At 46.9% G+C, this 23,482-nt stretch overlaps 1 protein-coding gene across 2 annotated transcripts in view; it reads left to right on the top strand.

Moving 5' to 3' along the window:
• The first annotated feature begins 16,691 nt into the window (after positions 1-16,691).
• Positions 16,692-23,482, top strand: part of ZFYVE28 (zinc finger FYVE-type containing 28) — a 393,202-nt gene continuing 386,411 nt past the window's right edge. For both annotated transcript variants that reach the window (XM_082244014.1, XM_082244013.1), the window contains exon 1: positions 16,692-16,912. In XM_082244014.1, coding sequence (XP_082100140.1) covers positions 16,874-16,912 — 39 coding nt within the window. In that variant the 5' untranslated portion in view covers positions 16,692-16,873. The remainder of the gene's footprint in view (positions 16,913-23,482) is intronic.

Here is a 23,482-nt window from a genome sequence, read left to right as displayed (position 1 = left end):
GGACTCTCTGTTGCCTCCTGAATACGAGGAGTACCGGGATGTATTCGATAAGGTGCGCGCGGTTGCCCTACCTCCGCACCGCCCATACGATTGTGCCATCGAGTTACAACCTGGTGCCGTTCCTCCTCGTGGCAAGGTCTATCCACTGTCGGTAGCGGAGAATGAGGCCATGGAGGAGTACGTGAAGGAGGCGCTTTCACGCGGACACATTCGCAAATCCTCGTCCCCGGCAGGGGCTGGATTTTTCTTTGTGAAAAAGAGGGGCGGTGAGTTGAGGCCTTGCATCGATTACAGGGGTCTCAATCGCATCACGATCAAGAACGCTTACCCGATACCCTTGATTTCCGAGCTGTTCGATCGCCTTAAAGGGGCCACGGTCTTTACCAAACTCGACCTGAGGGCGGCATATAACCTCGTAAGGATCAAGGCGGGCGATGAGTGGAAGACCGCGTTTAACACCAGGACCTGTCATTATGAATCCTTGGTTATGCCCTTTGGGTTGTGCAATGCGCCCGCAGTCTTTCAGGAATTCATCAACGATGTTTTCCGTGACCTGTTGCAGCAGTGTGTGGTGGTCTATTTGGATGACATCTTGGTATATTCTGAATCCATGGAGACCCACATTCTGGATGTCAGACGAGTGTTGCAACGGTTACGAGAGAACAAGCTGTTTGGTAAGCTTGAGAAATGCGAATTTCACCGATCCCAGGTAACCTTCTTAGGTTACATCATTTCCGCTGAGGGGTTCTCCATGGATCCTGAGAAGGTTTCGGCTGTCTTACAGTGGCCCCAGCCCAGTGGTCTTCGCTCCCTGCAGCGCTTTTTGGGCTTCGCCAATTATTATCGGAAGTTCATCAGGGACTTTTCCATGCTAGCCAAGCCTCTCACGGATCTGAACAGGAAGGGCAGTAATTCCCAGGTCTGGCCGCTCGAGGCCATCCGAGCTTTTGAGGCTCTAAAGTCCGCCTTTGTGTTGGCTCCGATTCTGTCGCATCCCAACCCTGGGTTGCCCTTTGTCCTCGAGGTGGACGCGTCTGAGACGGGAGTAGGCGCCCTTCTGTCTCAGCGTAGAACACCAGAGGGTCCTCTGCTTCCTTGTGGGTTTTACTCCCGGAAACTGTCTTCCGCGGAGTGCAACTATCAGATTGGTGACAGGGAGTTATTGGCCATCGTGCAGGCCCTTAAAGAATGGAGGCACTTGCTCGAGGGTTCGGTGGTTCCGGTCCTCATCCTGACGGACCACAAGAATCTGACCTACCTTTCTGAGGCCAAGAGATTGACACCACGTCAGGCCAGATGGGCTCTGTTCTTGTCACGTTTTAATTACGTGGTCTCCTACCTACCCGGTTCCAAGAACATCAGGGCGGATGCCTTATCTCGGCAGTACTCCGACCTGTCCAGGGAGGAGTCGATTCCGACTTCGGTCATACCTCCGAATCAGATCCTGGCCGCCATTCGCACCAGCCTGACCTCTCCCCTGGGTGAGCAGATTTTGGCGGCTCAATCTGGTGCTCCCTCTGGGAGACCCAACGGCAGATGTTTTGTGCCTGAGGAGTTGCGCACTCGGTTGTTGCGAACCTACCATAACTCCAAGACCGCGGGGCATCCTGGAAAGAATCAGCTGTCCTGGGCTGTTTCACGTCTATTCTGGTGGCCTTCCCTACGTTCCGACATCGCCGCATATGTAGCGGCATGCTCCGTTTGTGCCCAGAGTAAGTCCCCTCGGCACCTTCCGTTGGGCCTTCTGCAACCCATAGCCACCGGGGAGCGCCCATGGTCACACCTGGGGATGGATTTCATTGTGGACCTCCCTGCATCCCGAGGCCATACGGTCATTCTCATGATTGTGGATCGGTTTTCCAAAATGTGCCACTGTGTTCCTCTCAAGAAGTTACCCTCTGCACAGGAGTTGGCCACGATTTTTGCCAGGGAGGTTTTCCGGTTGCACGGTTTGCCCAAGGAGATTGTGTCGGATCGGGGGAGTCAGTTTGTGTCCAGGTTCTGGCGCGCCTTTTGCTCCCAGTTGGGGATTCATCTCTCCTTCTCCTCGGCCTACCACCCTCAGTCCAATGGGGCCGCAGAACGATCCAATCAGGCCTTGGAGCAATTCCTTCGTTGCTATGTCTCCGATCACCAAGACAATTGGGTTGACCTCCTGCCTTGGGCTGAGTTTGCCAGGAACACGGCGGTGAACTCTTCTTCTGGGACGTCTCCCTTCATGGCCAATTATGGGTTCCAACCTGCCGTGTTACCGGAGGTATTCTCTCCCCAGGATATTCCGGCTGTGGAGGATCACCTTTCCGTCCTACGTGCTTCTTGGGTACAGATCCAGAAGTCCCTTGAGGCCTCTGCGCAGCGCCAGAGACTCCAGGCTGATCGCAGACGAGCGCCTGCTCCTTCCTACCAGGCCGGAGACCGTGTATGGTTGTCCACCCGCAACCTCAACCTTCGAGTGCCCACTCCCAAGCTGGCGCCTCGCTTTGTTGGTCCCTTCCGAGTGCTTCGCAGGGTAAACCCGGTAGCCTATGCCCTTGCGCTTCCTCCTGGCATGCGGATCTCCAACGTGTTTCATGTCTCCCTGTTGAAGCCACTGGTGTGTAATCGTTTCACTTCCTTGGTTCCTCGGCCTCGTCCGGTCCAAGTGGGCAATCGTGAGGAGTATGAGGTGAGCAATATCCTGGACTCACGCCTGGTCCGCGGTCGGGTGCAGTTTTTGGTTCATTGGCGTGGTTATGGCCCAGAGGAGCGTTCCTGGGTTCCCTCCGCAGATGTCCATGCTCCTGCCTTGCTCCGTGCCTTCCACGCACGCTTCCCTCAGAGACCGTTCTTTACTCCGCGGAGGAGGGGCCCTTGAGGGGGAGGTACTGTCATGGTCTTACCTTCTTGCTGTTCTCCTTCGTTTGACATGTGCTGGCGGCCATCTTGGTTTCTGGGTTTCTTGTAGCCTCCCACTCTGCGGCTCCTCCTTCCCACTGGGAGGAGCTGGATGCCTAGCTCATATATATAGGAGGTCTGTGGCTTCAGTTCCTTGCTTGGTCCTCCTGTGTTCACATGCTTCTAAGACTGCTGCTGCTTCTGGTTCCTGATCCTGGCTTCGTCTGATTACCCTGCTGGTTCCTGATCCTGGCTTCGTCTGACTACCCTGCTGGTTCCTGATCCTGGCTTCGTCTGACCACCCTGCTGGTTCCTGATCCCGGCTTCGTCTGACTACCCTCCTGGCTCCTGACCTCTGGCTTCGCAAAGACTCTGCTTCGGTTTTGCCATCCGTTTGGACTTTTGCTTTACAGCTTGATTTTCAATAAAGCCTTCTTATTTTCACTTATCTGTTGTTGTATGTCTGGTTCATGGTTCCGTGACAGAAATCCTACATTCCCACGATCCAAGAATGGTTAGATATAGTGAAGACCATTTGTGACATGGAAGAGACAATGGCTATAGCAACTGAACACGCAGAGAAGTTTCACAAACTGTGGAAGTTATGGTTCTTACCTTGTTATTCTGATTTCTACTCTAGTTTATGCAATTGTTTAGAAATGCTTGTCTTCTGCTGTACTTTATTCTATAATTGGGATTAGTAGCCTTAAAGTGCTACTTACACACACAAGCAGTTTACGTTGTCCCTTCTCTTTCTGTATATAAATGATGGTGCTGTAATTATTTTATTAGAAGTATCTTTTTCCTAATCGATAGCAGCTGTCACATGACCCAGATCTTTCCCAGCCTGTCTGCAGGGAAACATAAGCAGGAGGAGTTCAAAATGAAAAAAACAGCCCTAGAAACTTAGATACTCACTGAAAACTGAGCATGTGCAGAGTTGCAACCACAGCTGCAAAATCCCTGAATTGGGGACTTGGACAGGAGGTGGAGATAGAGAGCAGCAGGTTCAACCAGTGACTGAGTGATTATGAACAGCGTGTAATAATCCATTTATTGATAGTTGTTTTATGTTGTGAGTTTAGTGACACTTTTAAAGTGGTATTAACCGGTTGCAGATTGCCCTATTACAGTTTTACTGCTATATGGGCGGCAACTGTGCGCAGAATCACACACACATATATATATATATATATATATATATATATATATATATATATATATATATATATATACGTGATCCCGCGCTCCTGAGTAGGGGACCGTGAATGCGTGCCACTGGTGGCTCGCTCCCGCTGTGGTTACACACACAGCAGGAGCTGATCAGCGGGTGCCGGGTACTTGATGTCTGCCAGCACCCGCCGATCATCCTTCAGAGAGACAAAACAGCGATCTGCCAATGTTAACAAGGCAGATCTCCATTCTGACAGGGGAGAAGGGATGGAATTTCATCTCTTCCCCTACTAAAAGTACCTCACACAGTGTAGTAAAACACTGGCTAAGCACACAGTTAACCCTTTAATCGCCCCCATGTTAACCCCTTCCCAGTCAGTAATTAGTGCAGTGCATATTTTTAGTATTGATCACTGTATTAGTGCCGGTTCACACCAACGCAGCACGACTTCGGGGGCGACCTGTGAAGTCACATGCAGCGGACTTCACAGAATGAATGTCTATGCAAGTCGCTCCAGGTCGCCCTGAAGTAGTACAGGAACCTTTTCTAAGTCGGAGCGACTTGTGTCGCTCCTATTAGAACGGTTCCTGTACCACACAATGGGACCGCGACTTGTCAGGCTGGGCTCTTAGTGTCACTGGTTCCTAAAAAGTGTAAGTTAGTGTCAGAATGTCTGCCACAATATCGCTGATATCGCTGATCGCCACCATTACTTGTAGAAAATAATAAAAAAAATATCCCATAGTTTGTAGACACTTTTACTCTTGCGCAAATCAATCAATATACGCTTATTGGGATTTTTATTCTTTCATTTCAATAATTTATATTGAAAAAAAAATTTTTTTTTACCATATTGGCTTAAATTTTTGAAGAAATTAGATTTTTTGATATTTTTTATAGCAGAAAGTAAAAAAATATTGTTTTTTTTTTTGTTTTTTTTTAATTGTCCATCTTTTTTGTTTATAGCACAAAAAAAGAAAAAACGCAGAGGTGATCAAATGCCACCAAAAAAAGCTATGTTTGTGGAGAAAAAAGGACATAAATGTTATTTTGGTACAGTGTCGCACAACCGTACAATTGTCAGTTAAAGTAACTCCCTCTGCTGTCTCAGCCAATGAGGATCAAGACTCCCGAGGGAGCTCAGTTAAGGATTGGGGGGGGGGGGGGGGGGCTGGGCTGCTGTACACACATAGAATGCATGAAAGTAAAAAAACCTTCTGCCTTAACAAGCACTTTAAGGCTGGGTTCACACATCCAATTCCAATGACTGGAGAGTGTGACCGGCTCTCAATGGAGACGGTTCACACCTCTCAGGGGCAGCTGAAATCTGCATTTAAAAAGGGTCCTGTGCAGGGCTGTCTTACTGAATGGGCACGCTGGGCAGTTGCCCCGGGGCCCCACTTCCCCGGGTTGGCCCCAGTGAACCAGCCCCAGCCAGGCCTTAGTTCCGACTCTCGTGTGCATCTCGCCGCCGAACTTTGCAGGTGGCAAACGCCTGTCGGCTCTGCGCTGCTGTCAGGCCACTTAGGCAATGGAGGGGGAGCCCACAACTGCAGGAATGCCTGTCCGGAAACAGGCACACACAGGACAGTTGAGTGTGACTACCGTCCATGTGTGTGTTCACCGGACCCAGCCGCCGAACTTGAAAGCTGTTATTAGCCTGGTACTGCTGTACAAATAAATATCGCCTTATCGATAATTTTCATTTTTATTCCCATGGTTGATTGTGTCGGCAGGGCCCCAGTGCACTGCATTGCTCGGGGGCCTATAATGCTCTTAAGATGGCAGTGGTCCTGTGCATCTTTGGTTCTGATTGGGTGCAAATTCAGGCAAAAATTCTGACCTGATTTGCACCCGAATTGGTCAACAGGAACGCATCCAACCCCATGCTGTGAACCATGGACGCAGCATATGTGAACCCGGCCTAATTATAAAGGTTACTTTGCAGTCTACCAGATGACGGATGAACATTTCCCCCCCCCCCCCTATCTTTTTTTCTAATTCTATCCTATTTTGCATAGTTTGGTGTTTTGAATATCTAGTTCAGATTCACCCGAATCAAAGTGCACATTACCATTTATACATTTAATGGTCAAATACTATATCCTCTGATTTGCTGCGATTTCTTGAAGGATTGTAGTGCATGATATTGATAATATAGTAAATTGTTGCTGTGATGATCCTGCCAATTGTTGCTTTGGTAAGATAACATGATATTATTTTGTCTATACCCACTTTGTACCTGAATTCTTTCAATAAAAATTTCTATTGGAAAAAAAAAAAATAAGAAAAGTAAAGGCACCCCGCCTGCAAAAGGAATGTGTGTTTTAATTTGCATTGCGTTAATGTGTACAATTCTGTTTGTGTTCCTGGCAACAGACAAATGTAAACCTAGTCTAGAAAACCTTTTTTTTTTTTTCCCTATTGCAGGGACTCACATCAAATGTAGAGCTTTAAGGACACCGCCACTCGCCGTTTCTTCTTTAGGGGCTTTCCTCCTCCATTTTTATTAAAAGAAAGTTCACTAAACAAAACATGAGTTTCCCTCTCAGGGGGTTTCAGCATTCCTTTGCTCATCAACATAAATGACATTCCAGCCCTTTTGGCTCTTACTTGCAGCACTGCTGCTCTGGCCTTACACTTCAGGCCTTTGTCCGTCTCCTACAGGCTCTTAGCTCCCCAACTGGGTGCATACAGATAACAGCCTCCTGCTGCACTGACTCCCATGTGGAGCCCTCCTGACTCCTGGGCCAGACCTCCTGTCTGCCGGGTTGGAGCCGAGAACCTTGGTCCTGAAGACCCAGACATACCTGCACCATCAGTGCCCTGGCTAATCCTAAACCCTGGTCCCAGGATTGGAGATTTCCTCAGGCTCCAGGTCCCCAACTGGACTTTACAAACCCCAGAGGAAATTGAAAACACAGTCTCCTCCAAATAAAACAATCCTCCTGGAGCCTCTCAACTTGTCTGGTTGGCAATCCTGGGCGACATACCCGCTCACAGCTAACTGCACTGTCACACTTCCTAAAACAATTGGCTTTTGACCTTTGACCCTTACCTTTGGCTTTGAATGTGACCTTTGAATTTGACCTTGACACTAACTTCAGATCAAGTCCTGATCTAGCCATTTTCATCTTTAGGCTGGGTCCACAGTGGATGTGGATGTGAGTTTCCCTGCATCCAAATCGCATGACAGGAGATTGTGACCGGCTCTCAAGTGAGCCGCTTCACACATTTCCGTGGCTGCTGCGGAGCGGATTGCACAGGGGTCCATTTCAGGTACGAATTTAGGCAAAAATTCAGGCCTGATTCGTCCCTAAAATGGAGAACAGGGACGCCCTGGACCCCTGCTTTGAGCTGCATCCGCATTAGGTGTGAACCTAGCTTTATTAATATTTTACACATGGACTTTTCTTGCATACACACGTTTCCTCCGATTAGGAGAAAAAAATACGATGTACAATACAAGATGAAGAAGATACAATGTGCAATACAAGGTGAAGAAGATACAATGTACAATACAAGGTGAAGGAGATACAATGTACAATACAAGGTGAAGGAGATACAATGTACAATAGAAGGTGAAGGAGATACAATGTACAATACAAGGTGAAGGAGATACAATGTACAATACAAGGTGAAGAAGATACAATGTGCAATACAAGGTGAAGGAGATACAATGTACAATGCAAGGTGAAGAAGATACAATGTACAATACAAGGTGAAGAAGATACAATGTACAATACAAGGTGAAGGAGATACAATGTACAATACAAGGTGAAGGAGATACAATGTACAATACAAGGTAAAGGCGATACAATGTACAATACAAGGTGAAGGAGATACAATGTACAATACAAGGTGAAGGAGATACAATGTACAATACAAGGTGAAGGCGATACAATGTACAATACAAGGTGAAGAAGATACAATGTACAATACAAGGTGAAGGAGATACAATGCACAATACAAGGTGAAGAAGATACAATGCACAATACAAGGTGAAGAAGATACAATGCACAATACAAGGTGAAGAAGATACAATGTACAATAGAAGGTGAAGGAGATACAATGTACAATACAAGGTGAAGGAGATACAATGTACAATACAAGGTGAAGGAGATACAATGTACAATACAAGGTGAAGAAGATACAATGTACAATACAAGGTGAAGGAGATACAATGTACAATGCAAGGTGAAGGAGATACAATGTACAATGCAAGGTGAAGAAGATACAATGTACAATACAAGGTGAAGAAGATACAATGCACAAAAGAAGGTGAAGGAGATACAATGTACAATGCAAGGTGTAGGAGATACAATGTATAATACAAGGTGTAGGAGATACAATGTACAATGCAAGGTGAAGGAGATACAATGTACAATGCAAGGTGAAGGCGATACAATGTATAATGCAAGGTGAAGGCGATACAATGTACAATACAAGGTGAAGGAGATACAATGTACAATGCAAGGTGAAGGCGATACAATGTATAATGCAAGGTGAAGGAGATACAATGTACAATACAAGGTGTAGGAGATACAATGTACAATGCAAGGTGAAGGAGATACAATGTACAATGCAAGGTGAAGGCGATACAATGTATAATGCAAGGTGAAGGCGATACAATGTACAATACAAGGTGAAGGAGATACAATGTACAATGCAAGGTGAAGGCGATACAATGTATAATGCAAGGTGAAGGCGATACAATGTACAATGCAAGGTGAAGGAGATACAATGTACAATGCAAGGTGAAGGCGATACAATGTATAATGCAAGGTGAAGGCGATACAATGTACAATGCAAGGTGAAGGAGATACAATGTACAATGCAAGGTGAAGGAGATACAATGTACAATGCAAGGTGAAGGAGATACAATGTACAATGCAAGGTGAAGGCGATACAATGTACAATGCAAGGTGAAGGAGATACAATGTACAATGCAAGGTGAAGGAGATACAATGTACAATGCAAGGTGAAGGAGATACAATGTACAATGCAAGGTGAAGGAGATACAATGTACAATGCAAGGTGAAGGCGATACAATGTACAATGCAAGGTGAAGGCGATACAATGTACAATGCAAGGTGAAGGAGATACAATGTACAATGCAAGGTGAAGGAGATACAATGTACAATGCAAGGTGAAGAAGATACAATGTACAATGCAAGGGGAAGGCGATACAATGTACAATGCAAGGTGAAGGCGATACAATGTACAATACAAGGTGAAGGAGATACAATGTACAATACAAGGTGAAGGAGATACAATGCACAATACAAGGTGAAGAAGATACAATGCACAATACAAGGTGAAGAAGATACAATGCAAAATACAAGGTGAAGAAGATACAATGTACAATAGAAGGTGAAGGAGATACAATGTACAATACAAGGTGTAGGAGATACAATGTATCTTTTTCTATACTCAAAGAGAAAGACAGTGCAGGTTTGGGTTTTATTCATGATCACTGTGATAGACAATGTAAGACTATCCCAGCAATCATATAATGGAGAGCTGGTCCTTCCAGTTGTTAGTATGGGACCAGAAGATGTTGGTGACAGCTGGGTCTTCATGTTTGGAGCACACTTCAAGCACACATGCCAAGTGCATATACTGTATGTGGTACACCAGAAGAAGACTCACTGCCCTGATACCCTGTGAATTAAAAAATCCTGCTCTTCTTCCCCTTCTATCCTTAAGGACCCTGGGACATATCAGGACCATTCTAAATGCTTTGACCAATCGGAATCTCTGTGATCCATCCTGGAAACCCTACAGAAAGAAGGGGAAGATTCCCTCAGACCGCTACACTGGCTGCGTGGACACTGACAGCTCATCACCCATGGCGGTAAGTACTGCTGGTACAGTGGTGGGTGGGGGGGGGGGGGGGGTTGTGTGGAGTTAAAGTGGATTTCCACTCAAAAGTGGAACTTCCACTCATTTGCTTCCTCCCCCCCCCTCCGGTGCCACATTTGGCACCTTTCAGGGGGGAGGGGGCAACTGGTACCTGTTTTTGACATGTACCCTTCCCCACTTCCAGGAGACGGCACTGCGGCGCTGTCCCTCAGAAGTTTGGCCCCTCCTCCTTCCCCCGCCGCTGAGCCAACCTGAATGCGCAGCGTGCTTCCCGCATGCACAGTAGGGACCCGCCCATGAAGCCGCAAGGCTTCACTGCCGGGTTTCCTCACCGGCAATGGCAGCGGCAGCACCCGACAGCCAATGGAAACATCAGCTGTGGTGCCGACATTGCTGGGCTTCAGGACAGGTAAGTGTCCTAATATTAAAAGTCAGCAGCTACAGCATGTGTAGCTGCTGACTTTTAATTTTTGGAGAGGGAGGCTGGAAAACCGCTTTAATTGTCTTTTCACTTTTTCTGATTGGTAAACTTATACTATAGGCTTGAATCACATCTATGCAGCTCTGCGAGCCGCGTATTGTGACGGCACAGCAGTCCATTCATTTAAAAAGGTTCCTGACCCATTTTTAAAACGCAGCCAGAGGAAAGCAGCATGTGATTTCCTGCGATTGAAATGTGCAGTGGAGCCGGTTCACACATGTTGTGGACAAGACCGCACCAGACTCCGGACTGCAAACCGCAGCCAGACATGTGTGAACCTAGCCTAATGCCTCGTACAGATGATGAGAATATCAGATGAATGATACTCCATTTTTTTTTTTTGCATGCTAGTCTCATATCAAAAATGAAGAGGCTACTAAAGTTATGAAAATTCTACGACAGAATAAAAAATCAGAAGTGATGTCATGTATTGTATTTTCAGAAGACAACTGTACTGAATAAAATAAGTACCGTATATACTCGAGTATAAGCCGAGTTTTTCAGCACATTTTTTTGTGCTGAAAATGCCCCCCTCGGCTTATACTCGAGTCAAGAAAAAAAAAAAGTCCCTGGCCGCTCCGACATGCTTAAGCTTTAAAAATGGTGCTGCACCGGCGCATACATGTCACCGCGCATGCGCCGCCACCGCTCGGGAGAGGCTGGGAATAGCCAAAAGTATACGAGCGGCGGCGGCGCGTGCGCAATGACGTGTCGGCGCCATTTTTAAAATGAAGGCGCCTCTGGAACAGGTAAGTGAAACAGCTGCACTACCTGCCATTATGCAGGGCTGCGGGCATACTACAAGGGATGCAGTGCTGCGGGCATGGTCCACCTGTACCATGCCCACAGCACTGCATCTCCTGTAGTATGCCCACAACCCCGGATCCTCTTGTACCATGCCAGTCACCCTGCATTCTCCTGCACCATGCCAGTACCCTGCATTCTCCTGCACCATGCCAGTACCCTGCATTCTCCTGCACCATGCCAGTACCCTGCATTCTCCTGCACCATGCCAGTACCCTGCATTCTCCTGTACCATGCCAGTACCCTGAATTCTCCTGTACCATGCCAGTCACCCTGCATTCTCCTGTACCATGCCAGTACCCTGCATTCTCCTGCACCATGCCAGTGCCCTGCATTCTCCTGCACCATGCCAGTACCCTGCATTCTCCTGTACCATGCCAGTACCCTGCATTCACCTGCACCATGCCAGTACCCTGCATTCTCCTGCACCATGCCAGTACCCTGCATTCTCCTGCACCATGCCAGTACCCTGCATTCTCCTGTACCATGCTAGTACCCTGCATTCTCCTGCACCATGCCAGTACCCTGCATTCTCCTGCACCATGCCAGTACCCTGCATTCTCCTGCACCATGCCAGTACCCTGCATTCTCCTGCACCATGCCAGTACCCTGCATTCTCCTGCACCATGCCAGTCACCCTGCATTCTCCTGGACCATGCCAGTCACCCTGCATTCTCCTGTACCATGCCAGTACGCTGCATTCTCCTGGACCATGCCAGTCACCCTGCATTCTCCTGTACCATGCCCGCCGCCCTGCATTCTCACCCTAGGCTTATATTCGAGTCAATCATTTTTCCCATGTTTTTGTGGTAAAAGTAGGGGCCTCTGCTTATACTCGGGTCAGCTTATACTGGAGTATATACAGTATCTGTTCTTAAATCCCTGCTGGTGTGATGGGGGCTCTGAAAATTTGTACCGGCTGGAATAGAACCTGGGGCACCCGCAGGCTGTCAGGGAATGGAAACTCTTCCCCTGGGAATACTGGATGGACCCAGTTCCTCCTGATTTGAGTGGATCTACCATGTCTGGCCATGGCCTGGGAATGCCGAGAAACAAAACCAAAGAAAAATCCCAGCTCACCTTACCAGCCAGCCTGCTACCAACTGAATGAACCTGTCTAACAGTTTGTGTTAAAAACAGGGGTTTAGTTTGCACACATTTGCAAATACATGCGTAAGCTGTGGAGGCTGCGAAAAGAAACCCCATTATTACCTGCAGTCTTAACTCCATACATTTTTTAGGGTCTCCATAGTGGAAGCACATGCATTATAATGGATAAGCAGAGGGCAGGTGAGCCTGGAAGGAGCCCACCCCTCCTTAAAGTAGATGTAAACCTGATTCATGAAATTTGACCTGGGAACATGTATCAGTAGTGTATACCTGTCTCTCTTCAAAGCCCTAAGTCCTGTGGCTTTCTCTTGCTCTGTTCTTCTGTTATCAGCATGATAACTTCTAAAAAGTTCTCTGTCAACTGAGATAAAACCAGGCTGAATTTTGTGTTGGGGTGGGTGCTATAAATAGATTAGCAGAGAGCTGGTCTATTCTTAGCCCAGCTCTTCCTCCCTCTGTGGAGAGGGGGTGTGTGCCTTTCCTATAATCAGCTGTCTCAGTGTATGGCCAAACTTTCCTCCCACAGGTGATTCAGGAAGAGAAAATTCTAACAGGAGATGCACCTTCTAAACAGTCTAGGAAGCTGAAGACAGCAGATATACAGTATCTCACGAAAGTGAGTACACCCCTCACATTTATGTAAATATTATATTATATCTTTTCATGTGACAACACTGAAGAAATGACACTTTGCTACAATGTAAAGTAGTGAGTGTACAGTTTGTATAACAGTGTGCATTTGCTGCCCCCTAAAAATAACTCAACACACATCCATTAATGTCTAAACTGCTGGCAACAAAAGTGAGTACACCCCTAAGTCAAAATGTCCAAACTGGGCCGAAAGTGTCAATAGTTTGTGTGGCCATCATACATTTCCAGCACTGTCTTAACCTTCTTGGGCATGGAGTTCACCAGAGCTTCACAGGTTGATGAGCTAGTGGATGTTAGAGAACTTGCGCTCCTCCACCTTCCATTTGAGGATGCCCCACAGATGCTCAATAGGGTTAAGGTCTGAAGACATGCTTGGCCAGTCCATCACCTTTACCCTCAGCTTCTTTAGCAAGGCAGTGGTCGTCTTGGAGGTGTGCTTGGGGTCGTTATCATGTTGGAATACTGCCCTGCGACCCAGTATGTTACAGTATATGTTGGCATTCATGGTTCCCTCAATGAACTGTAGCTCCCCAGTGCTGGCAGCTCTCATGCAGTCCCAGACCATGACACTCCCACCATCATGCTTGACTGTAGGCAAGACACACTTGTCTTTGTACCTGGTTGCCGCCACACACACTTGACACCATCTGAACCAAATAAGTTTATCTTGGTCTCATCAGACAACAGGACATGGTTCCAGTAATCCATGTCCTTAGTCTGCTTGTCTTTAGAAAACAGTTTGCGGGCTTTCTTGTGCACCATCTTTAAAAGAGGCTTCTCTCTGTGGCGACAGCCATGCAGACCAATTTGATGCAGTGTGCGGTTTAAGGTCTGAACACTGACAGGCTGACCCCCCAACCCTACAACCTCTGCAGAAATGCTGGCAGCACTCATACATCTATTTCCCAAAGACAAATCTGGATATGAAGCTGAGCACGTGCATTTTTTGGTCGACCATGGCAAGCCCTGTTCTGAGTGGAACCTGTCCTGTTAAACCGCTCTATGGTCTTGGCCACCGTGCTGCAGCTCAGTTTCAGGGTCTTGGCAATCTTCTTATAGCCTAGGCCATCTTTATGTAGAGCAACAATTCTTTATTTTAGATCCTCAGAGAGTTCTTTGCCATGAGGTGCCATGTTGAACTTCCAGTGACCAGTATGAGAGAGTGAGAGCGATAACACCAAATTTAACACACCTGCTCCCCATTCTCACCTGAGACCTTGTAAAACTAATGAGTCACATTACACCGGGGAGGGAAAATGGCTAATTGGGCCTAATTTGGACATGTTCACTTAGGGATGTACTCACTTTCGTTGCCAGCGGTTTAGACATTAACCACTTGCCTACCGGGCACTTTCACCCCCTTCCTGCCCAGGCCAATTTTCAGCTTGCAGTGCTCTCACACTTTGAATGACAATTGCGCGGTCATGCTACACTGTACCCATATGAAATTTTTATAATTTTTTTCCACACAAATAGAGCTTTCTTTTGGTGGTATTTAATCATCTCTGGGTTTTTTATTTCTTACAAAAAAAAAAGAAAAAAGACAGAAAATTTGTCTGCGAGTAAATTTTGAAAATAAATAAAAATTTCTCCTTCACTGATGTGCGCTGATGAGGCAGCACTGATGGGCACTGATAGGCTGCACTGATGGGCACTGATGAGGTGGCAATTATGGGCACTGATGAGGTGGCACTTATGGGCACTGATGAGGTGGCACTGATGAGGAGGTACTAATATGCCGCACTGATAGGCGGCACTGATGAGCACTGATAGGTGGCACTGCTGGGCACTGAGAGGTGGCACTGCTGGGCACTGAGAGGTGACACTGCTGGGCACTGAGAGGCGGCACTGAGAGGCGGCACTGCTGGACACATGGGTGGCACTGATGGACACTGACGGGTGGCACTGATGGGCGGCACTGATGAGCACTGATGGGCAGCACCATCAGTGCCAACACTCAGTGCCCATAGTGCTGCCAGTCAGTGCTCATCAGTGCCTAGATGAGCAGGCACTGATGGGCACTGACTGGCAGCACTATGGGCACTGATTGTGGGCACTGATGGCGGGCACTGTGGGCACTGATGGTGGGCACTTAGTGTATTTTATTTACCTTGTGTAATCAGGGCACTGGTGATCAGTGCCCTGATTACATTCCTCTGTGTCCCCGAACGGCTGATCGGCTCTGCTCCTTCCTCACATGCAGTCTCTGTGTGAGGAAGGAGAGCTGGTGATGAGAGATGATCTCATATGTTTACATATGAGATCATCTCTCATTGCATGGGCCAATCACGTGGTAAATGGCCGCTGTGATTGGCCATTCACCACGATCTGTGATTGGCTGTGTCCAAGGGACACGGCCGACGCAGATTTTCCCAGATGCGCGCTCGCGGGAGCGCGCGGGGAGCCTGTGTCTGTTAAAGACGGCCTCCCGGAAATTCGAGTCCGCGCTGCAGCCGTACTTCGGCTATAGCACGGATCGGAAGAAGTTAATGGCTGTGTGTTGAGCGATTTTGAGGGGACAGCAAATTTATACTGTTATACAAGCTGTACACTCACTACTTTACATTGTAGCAAAGTGTCATTTCTTCAGTGTTGTCACATGGAAAGATATAATAAAATATTTACAAAAATGTCAGGGGTGTACTCACTTTTGTGAGATACTGTACAAGTAAAACTTATGAAGGAGGATTTGTTTTATCTCTGTATCATCTGATGCTGTTCACTTCACTGGATATATGTGAGGGTTTACATCCACTTTGAAGGCACAGGGGTGCCCAGCATGTAACACATTGGCAGCAGAGGTGTCCAGTGCCTCCCCTAACCAATATTCCAACAGTACAAACAAATGCCCACTGTACCCCCCCCCCCCCCCATAACTGGCCTTCACTGCAAGGAGCACATGGAAGAGCAACACATGTAAAACAAAACCAAACAAAACAAAACTCCCAGGAGTGCTCCCGCGTATCGCCATACAGGTACATTGATTTGCACAGCTGAGCCAGCCTGCCACAGTATATATGCGGTGGGCAGTTGTCAAGTGGTTAAAAAACCTTCTGTGCTGCAGCTCCCCCCTGAGCCTGATCCAGGGATGTGCAGGAGTGCAGTGGCTCAGGCTGCTGTCGCTTTCCTCAATGGACAGAATAATAGCAGCAGGAGCCAGCGGCCCCCACTGCTGTCAATCAAAAGCTATGACACTAAGCCGGACCCAGCAGCAGGATTTGGGAGCGCGCCCGCACAGTGGCAGCACTCGATGAGGAGGAGGAGCCAAGAGCAAGGTGGGGCACCCCAGAAGGAGGGGATTGGGGCTGCTCTGTGCAAAACCATTACACAGAGCAGGTAAGTATATTGTTTATTTATTTTTTAAATCGAATCAAACCACTTTGGTGGTTTTTCCGTTGTAGGTTTTTGCAGATTTAAAGAAAACAAATGAATTAAAAAATGGAATAGTGACCCTAGATTGTAAGCTCCTGGGGGCAGGCACTGATGTACAGTGATGTGTAAATGATCAGCACTCTATAAATGCGTGCAATGAATATACAGTATATATAACATCCCCCCAATACATGTGCTGGTGACCAGAACACACAGCGGACACCTCCATCCATCCATCCAGCACCTCCCCGGAGCTCTGTGTCCAGGCGGCGGCAGTGCACACCGGGCTCTCCGGAGCTCCTTGTCATATAGACAGCTCACAGGCTCCGCCCACACATGCGGCCGGTCACATGACCGTGACATCAGTCGGCTCCAGCGAGATCTCCGGTTCGGCTGCAGGCTGGGGATGGTGACTGCACTGGGGCTGTCAGAGGAGCCCGTACCGCCGCTCAGCACGGGGAGACCGGAGAGACCGGGGAGCGGCTGATCTGTACCGGGGAGGGGGAGGAGAGAGCTCACATCGCCGCACAGCCCTGGACGGAATGATGAACAGGTTCAGAAAGTGGCTCTACAAGCCCAAGGTAAGTGCCGAGAGAGAGAGAGAGAGAGAGGACTGCTAATGGAAGGGGCCCCTAGGGGCCAACTGTCACTGCTACCCTGACATCATCACTCATCCCTAGAGATAACACTCATCATCATCATCATACTGCATTACTGTCATCACCCCATACATCTATATACCTGTGTGTGTATATATATCCTTCATACATCACTCCATACATCTATATACCTGTGTGTATATATACACCTCCTTTATACATCACCCCTATACATCTATATACCTGTGTGTGTGTGTGTGTGTGTGTGTGTGTGTGTGTGTATATATACATCTCCTTCATATTACTCCATACATTTATATACCTGTGTGTGTATATACATATCCTTCATACATCACTCCATACATCTATATACCTGTGTGTGTGTATATATACATCTCCTTCATATTACTCCATACATTTATATAACTGTGTGTGTGTGTGTGTGTGTGTGTGTGTGTGTATATATATATATATATATATATATATATATATATATATATCTCCTTCATACATCACCACTATATATTAATCTATCTCTATCCCTCATACATCACCTGTGTATATCTTCTATTTATAGTTCTCTGATCACCTGTATATGTCCTCTATTCATAGATTCATATGATCACCTGTATATATCTTCTGTTCATGGATCTCTGATCACCTGTATATATCCTCTTACCATAGATCTATATAATCACCCGTATATATCCTCTTACCATAGATCTATATGATCACCTGTATATATCCTCTTACCATAGATCTATATGATCACCTGTATATATCCTCTTACCATAGATCTATATGATCACCTGTCTATATCCTTTTACCATAGATCTTTATGATCACCTGTCTATATCCTTTTACCATAGATCTATATAATCACCTGTATATATCCTCTTACCATAGATCTATATGATCACCTGTATATATCCTCTTACCGTAGATCTTTATGATCACCTGTATATATCCTCTTACCATAGATCTATATGATCACCTGTATATATCCTCTTACCGTAGATCTTTATGATCACCTGTATATATCCTCTTACCATAGATCTATATGATCACCTGTATATATCCTCTTACCATAGATCTTTATGATCACCTGTCTATATCCTTTTACCATAGATCTATATAATCACCTGTATATATCCTCTTACCATAGATCTATATGATCACCTGTATATATCCTCTTACCGTAGATCTTTATGATCACCTGTATATATCCTCTTACCATAGATCTATATGATCACCTGTATATATCCTCTTACCATAGATCTATATGATCACCTGTATATATCCTCTTACCATAGATCTTTATGATCACCTGTATATATCCTCTTACCATAGATCTTTATGATCACCTGTCTATATCCTTTTACCATAGATCTATATAATCACCTGTATATATCCTCTTACCATAGATCTATATGATCACCTGTATATATCCTCTTACCGTAGATCTTTATGATCACCTGTATATATCCTCTTACCATAGATCGATATGATCACCTGTATATATCCTCTTACCATAGATCTTTATGATCACCTGTATATATCCTCTTACCATAGATCTATATGATCACCTGTCTATATCCTTTTACCATAGATCTATATGATCACCTGTATATATCCTCTTGCCATAGATCTGTGTGATCACCTGTGTGTGTGTGTATATATAATCTTACCGTAGATCTATATGATCACCTGTATATATCCTCTTGCCATAGATCTATATGATCACCTGTATATATATCCTGTTCTGGTTTGATGGTTCTTTGCAGGTAACTTTGTATTCCCAGGAATTGCTGTATACATTGGCAGATGCCGCCTATGGTCACCCCATGGTGCGTGCATACTTCTGTACAATGTATGTTTTATAACTTGCTGTTCAGTAATGTATAGTTTCGGCCTTTCACACCATATGCGTTTGGGTTTGCTGGGAATCATTGCCCAACATATAGACAAGGCAATTATTTATTTTATGTTGAATCCTATATCAGAGTATCTTGGTGACCCCGGTGATATACGTTGTTGGTTTCTGGCCTCCTAGTGTCACCCTGCCAGTGTTGAACTTTGTCCTGGCATACACTGTAGGTGGGTAGTCTTGGTTGGTCTTCATGCCCTCATATTTGCAGCATGTTTGAAGACCTGGTTGGTTACAAGCGTTGGGACTCCTTGTTTGTGACGGGGGAATGCCAGCATATTAACCCCTGGGTTTGGTGACACATTACAGCAGGTGAACCTTCCTATGGGTTGGTATGATGGAAAACTGAACCGCTGCCTTGTCTTTAGTTTTGAACTGTACATTTCTCTTCTGTACTGAAATAGCTTACTCTGTACTGCACACTGTGAGTTCCTCACAGTGTGCATTAGAAGCTGTAGTCAGAGCCCTCCTTGTTTCCTAGCTGGGGGATGTCCAGAATCATCTAGCCCTTTCCTCCCTAGCTTTAATGTCTCAGGCATGTCCCATTTCATTCATTGGGTTTTAGTTTTTTTCATGTGGCAGCATCACATGTGGGCATACCTAGGGTGGTGCTTATCTAGGAACACTCACTCCTCCAAACTCACTTCCACCCACCAAGTTTATTTTAATATTTGCATAAATCTGGTCAGGAGCCATCCCATTGCTTGGACTAGGATTTCATTATGATAGAGGTGCGTGCATCCCTACATGGGTATGTCTCCCCAGACCATCACTGACCCACCACCAAACCGCTCATGTGGAACGATGTTACAGGCAGCATAACGTTCTCCACATCTTCTCCAGACCCTTTCACGTCTGTCACATGTGCTAAGGGTAAACCTGCTCTCATCTGTCAAAAGCACAGGGTGCTGGACCTGCCAATTCTGGTGTTCAATGGCACATGCCAATAAAGCTCCACAGTGCCGGGCAGTGAGCACAGGGCATACTAGAAGACATCGGGCCCTCAGGCCACCCTCTTGAAGTCTGTTTCTGATTGTTTGGTCAGAGACATTCACACCAGTAGCCTGCTGGAGGTCATTTTGTAGGGCTCTGGCAGTGCTCATCCTGTTCCTCCTTGCACAGAAGGAGCAGATACCGACCGGTCCTACTGATGGGTTAAGGACCTTCTACGGCCCTGTCCAGCTCTCCTAGAGTAACTGCCTGTCTCCTGGAATCTCCTCCATGCTTTTGAGACTGTGCTGTGAGACACAGCAAACCTTCTGGCAATGGCACATACTGATGTGCCATCCTGGAGGAGTTGGACTGCCTGTGCAACCTCTACAGCAGGGGTGGGGAACCTTTTTTCTGCCAAGGGCCATTTGAATTTTTGTAACATCATTCGGGGGGCCGTACAAAATTATCAACTTAAAAATTAGCCTGTTATATTTGACCACAGCAGAGTGACGACAGCGTGCCCCCCTTTCGATGCAGAGTGACGACAGCGTGCCCCCCTTTCGATGCAGAGTGACGACAGCGTGCCCCCCTTTCGATGCAGAGTGACGACAGCGTGCCCCCCTTTCGATGCAGAGTGACGACAGCGTGCCCCCCTTTCGATGCAGAGTGACGACAGCGTGCCCCCCTTTCGATGCAGAGTGACGACAGCGTGCCCCCCTTTCGATGCAGAGTGACGACAGCGTGCCCCCCTTTCGATGCAGAGTGACGACAGCGTGCCCCCCTTTCGATGCAGAGTGACGACAGCGTGCCCCCCTTTCGATGCAGAGTGACGACAGCGTGCCCCCCTTTCGATGCAGAGTGACGACAGCGTGCCCCCCTTTCGATGCAGAGTGACGACAGCGTGCCCCCCTTTCGATGCAGAGTGACGACAGCGTGCCCCCCTTTCGATGCAGAGTGACGACAGCGTGCCCCCCTTTCGATGCAGAGTGACGACAGCGTGCCCCCCTTTCGATGCAGAGTGACGACAGCGTGCCCCCCTTTCGATGCAGAGTGACGACAGCGTGCCCCCCTTTCGATGCAGAGTGACGACAGCGTGCCCCCCTTTCGATGCAGAGTGACGACAGCGTGCCCCCCTTTCGATGCAGAGTGACGACAGCGTGCCCCCCTTTCGATGCAGAGTGACGACAGCGTGCCCCCCTTTCGATGCAGAGTGACGACAGCGTGCCCCCCTTTCGATGCAGAGTGACGACAGCGTGCCCCCCTTTCGATGCAGAGTGACGACAGCGTGCCCCCCTTTCGATGCAGAGTGACGACAGCGTGCCCCCCTTTCGATGCAGAGTGACGACAGCGTGCCCCCCTTTCGATGCAGAGTGACGACAGCGTGCCCCCCTTTCGATGCAGAGCGACGACAGCGTGCCCCCCTTTCGATGCAGAGCGACGACAGCGTGCCCCCCTTTCGATGCAGAGCGACGACAGCGTGCCCCCCTTTCGATGCAGAGCGACGACAGCGTGCCCCCCTTTCGATGCAGAGCGACGACAGCGTGCCCCCCTTTCGATGCAGAGCGACGACAGCGTGCCCCCCTTTCGATGCAGAGTGACCACAATGCAGAGATCATCATTCCCCCTTACAATGTGGACTGACGCACTGCTCTGCGCCCTGGGTCCACCCTTTTCGGAGACTCAGTGTCAGGACGGAGCCATCGGCTCCTTCTGACACAGCGGCACGGTGGAGGGGGGGGGGCGGACGCAACGATTGGGCGGGCCGGACGTAACAATCGTGCGGGCCGCAGGTTCCCCACCCCTGTGCTCTACAGGGTCCAGGTATGCCCTCATGCTACCAGTAGTGACACTAACCCTAGCCAAATACAAAACGAGTGAAAAACAGTAAGAAAAGATGAAAAGTTGAGCAAAATGGACTAGCCTGCTGCATAATTTTTTCACTTTGATTTTCGGGGTGTCTTTGAATTCAGCCCTCTGTAGGGTGATCATTTTAAATTCCATAAAAAGATGTGGCATCCTTTCATTCCTAACACATTACCCAGTCTATACCAGTACAGATATCCAGCATATTTTTCCCCATTGGGATCTGATGTGTTTTCAAAATGCTCCTTTCATATTTTTATATATATATATATATATATATATATATATATATATATATATATATATATCTATATATATATATATATATATATAGAGATATAGATAGATAGATGGATCAATTGTGTGTTTTTATATAAATAATTTTTTGCCGGTAGCCTGGAAGACATTGCTGCTGATGGGAGTCCGGCATGGCACCCGCCATCGCAGAATTTGTCAGTGTATCTGTCTGCCCGTACGGGTCAGCAATCACACACGGACAAGAAACAATGAACTACCAGAACGCTCGACAGCACCATGGTATTTCATTGAGAGCTGCAAGTCAACAGCCGCAAAGGACGTCGGTACTTGTAGTTCTCCCATTCACAGAACTCTGGGATTGAATGTCTTTTTTTATATAATAGTGACAGCGAGCAGGGGGAGAAGATTCCCAGCTTGCTGTCACTAGAGGCAGAGGCTGCAGTGAGGGGAACATGTTACTTGTTCCCAAAGGTGAACTCATCCTTTACACGGAGGCAAAGATGGCGGCTTCCTTGGCTGGGATGAGAAGGTTTTGTTCCACTCTAAGGTTAAACAAATTGGCATTTACTGTAGATAGGGATGTGCAGTCAATTTTGAAAATATTTTTTAACAGATAGAAGAGGGGGTTGGTGGTGGGGCGCCATCTTTTATCCCGGAGTGGGGCTTTAACTGCAGCAAAGAAATATCAGGCCTCCTCTCTTGCCAGGCAGCTCTGTGCTTTGTAGCAGAATGGTGTAAATTTCAGGACTGGATGGACAGGTACAAATCCTTTGGCAGGTAAAACCACTCCCTTACCTGTATACTATCTGTGTATTTGCAGTATTTCAGCTTTAAATTGTATGCCGGTTGCAGTGTATGTCAGGAGGGTGCCTTAACATCCATTTCTAGGTATCTTCCGCATTTATTTTGCTGCCGTTGTATTTAATGTGGATGATCGGAAGCGTGCTCAATATTGGTATTTATCAAATCTCCTTATAGCCGGGTCTGAGTTAGCAGTCCAATGGTTTCATACAATGCCGTTGACTTTTCTTATCTTTTAAATGTTCTTTATCTCTCTTTACAACTAATCAACTTTTTTTTTCCCAACTGTCAGTCATGTGATCTTATTTCCTATTGTGACGCAGCGTTGTGCACAGGATACAAATTGTTGGTCTTCAGTCACTTTATTAGCGTAACCAACGACTAATGTCTGATATTGGATGTTTGGTGCCGGGTTACTCCCCATAGTTAGGCCCAGTTTTCATTTTCTTTTCTGGGATTCTGAAGACAAACCAATCCGCTCGATGTGCAATATCATTAAAATGATCGAAGATACTTTGATCGCGTCTACAATACATATTTTGATTGATCAGATTATGGGACTTAATGGCCTTGGCTTGGTTAACACTACTGCAACCTATGGTGGGACTTTGCCAGGCGACTATCTGGTGATTTGCTGGTAATATAAGTACTATTTTGATGCGACATTTAGGTAATGCCTGGGTAATCTTCCTGTAATGTTGGATCAAAATCACATCAATATAGATGAGGATCCAACTTGGAGGCGACTTCCGTTAAAGTCTATGAGCACA

The sequence above is a fragment of the Pelophylax lessonae genome, assembly GCF_965119305.1.
Source record: "Pelophylax lessonae genome assembly, chromosome: 1".
Taxonomy (NCBI): domain Eukaryota; kingdom Metazoa; phylum Chordata; class Amphibia; order Anura; family Ranidae; genus Pelophylax; species Pelophylax lessonae.
The sequence above is the reverse complement of the archived record's forward strand: the minus strand, read 5'-3'. Positions and strand labels throughout refer to the sequence as shown.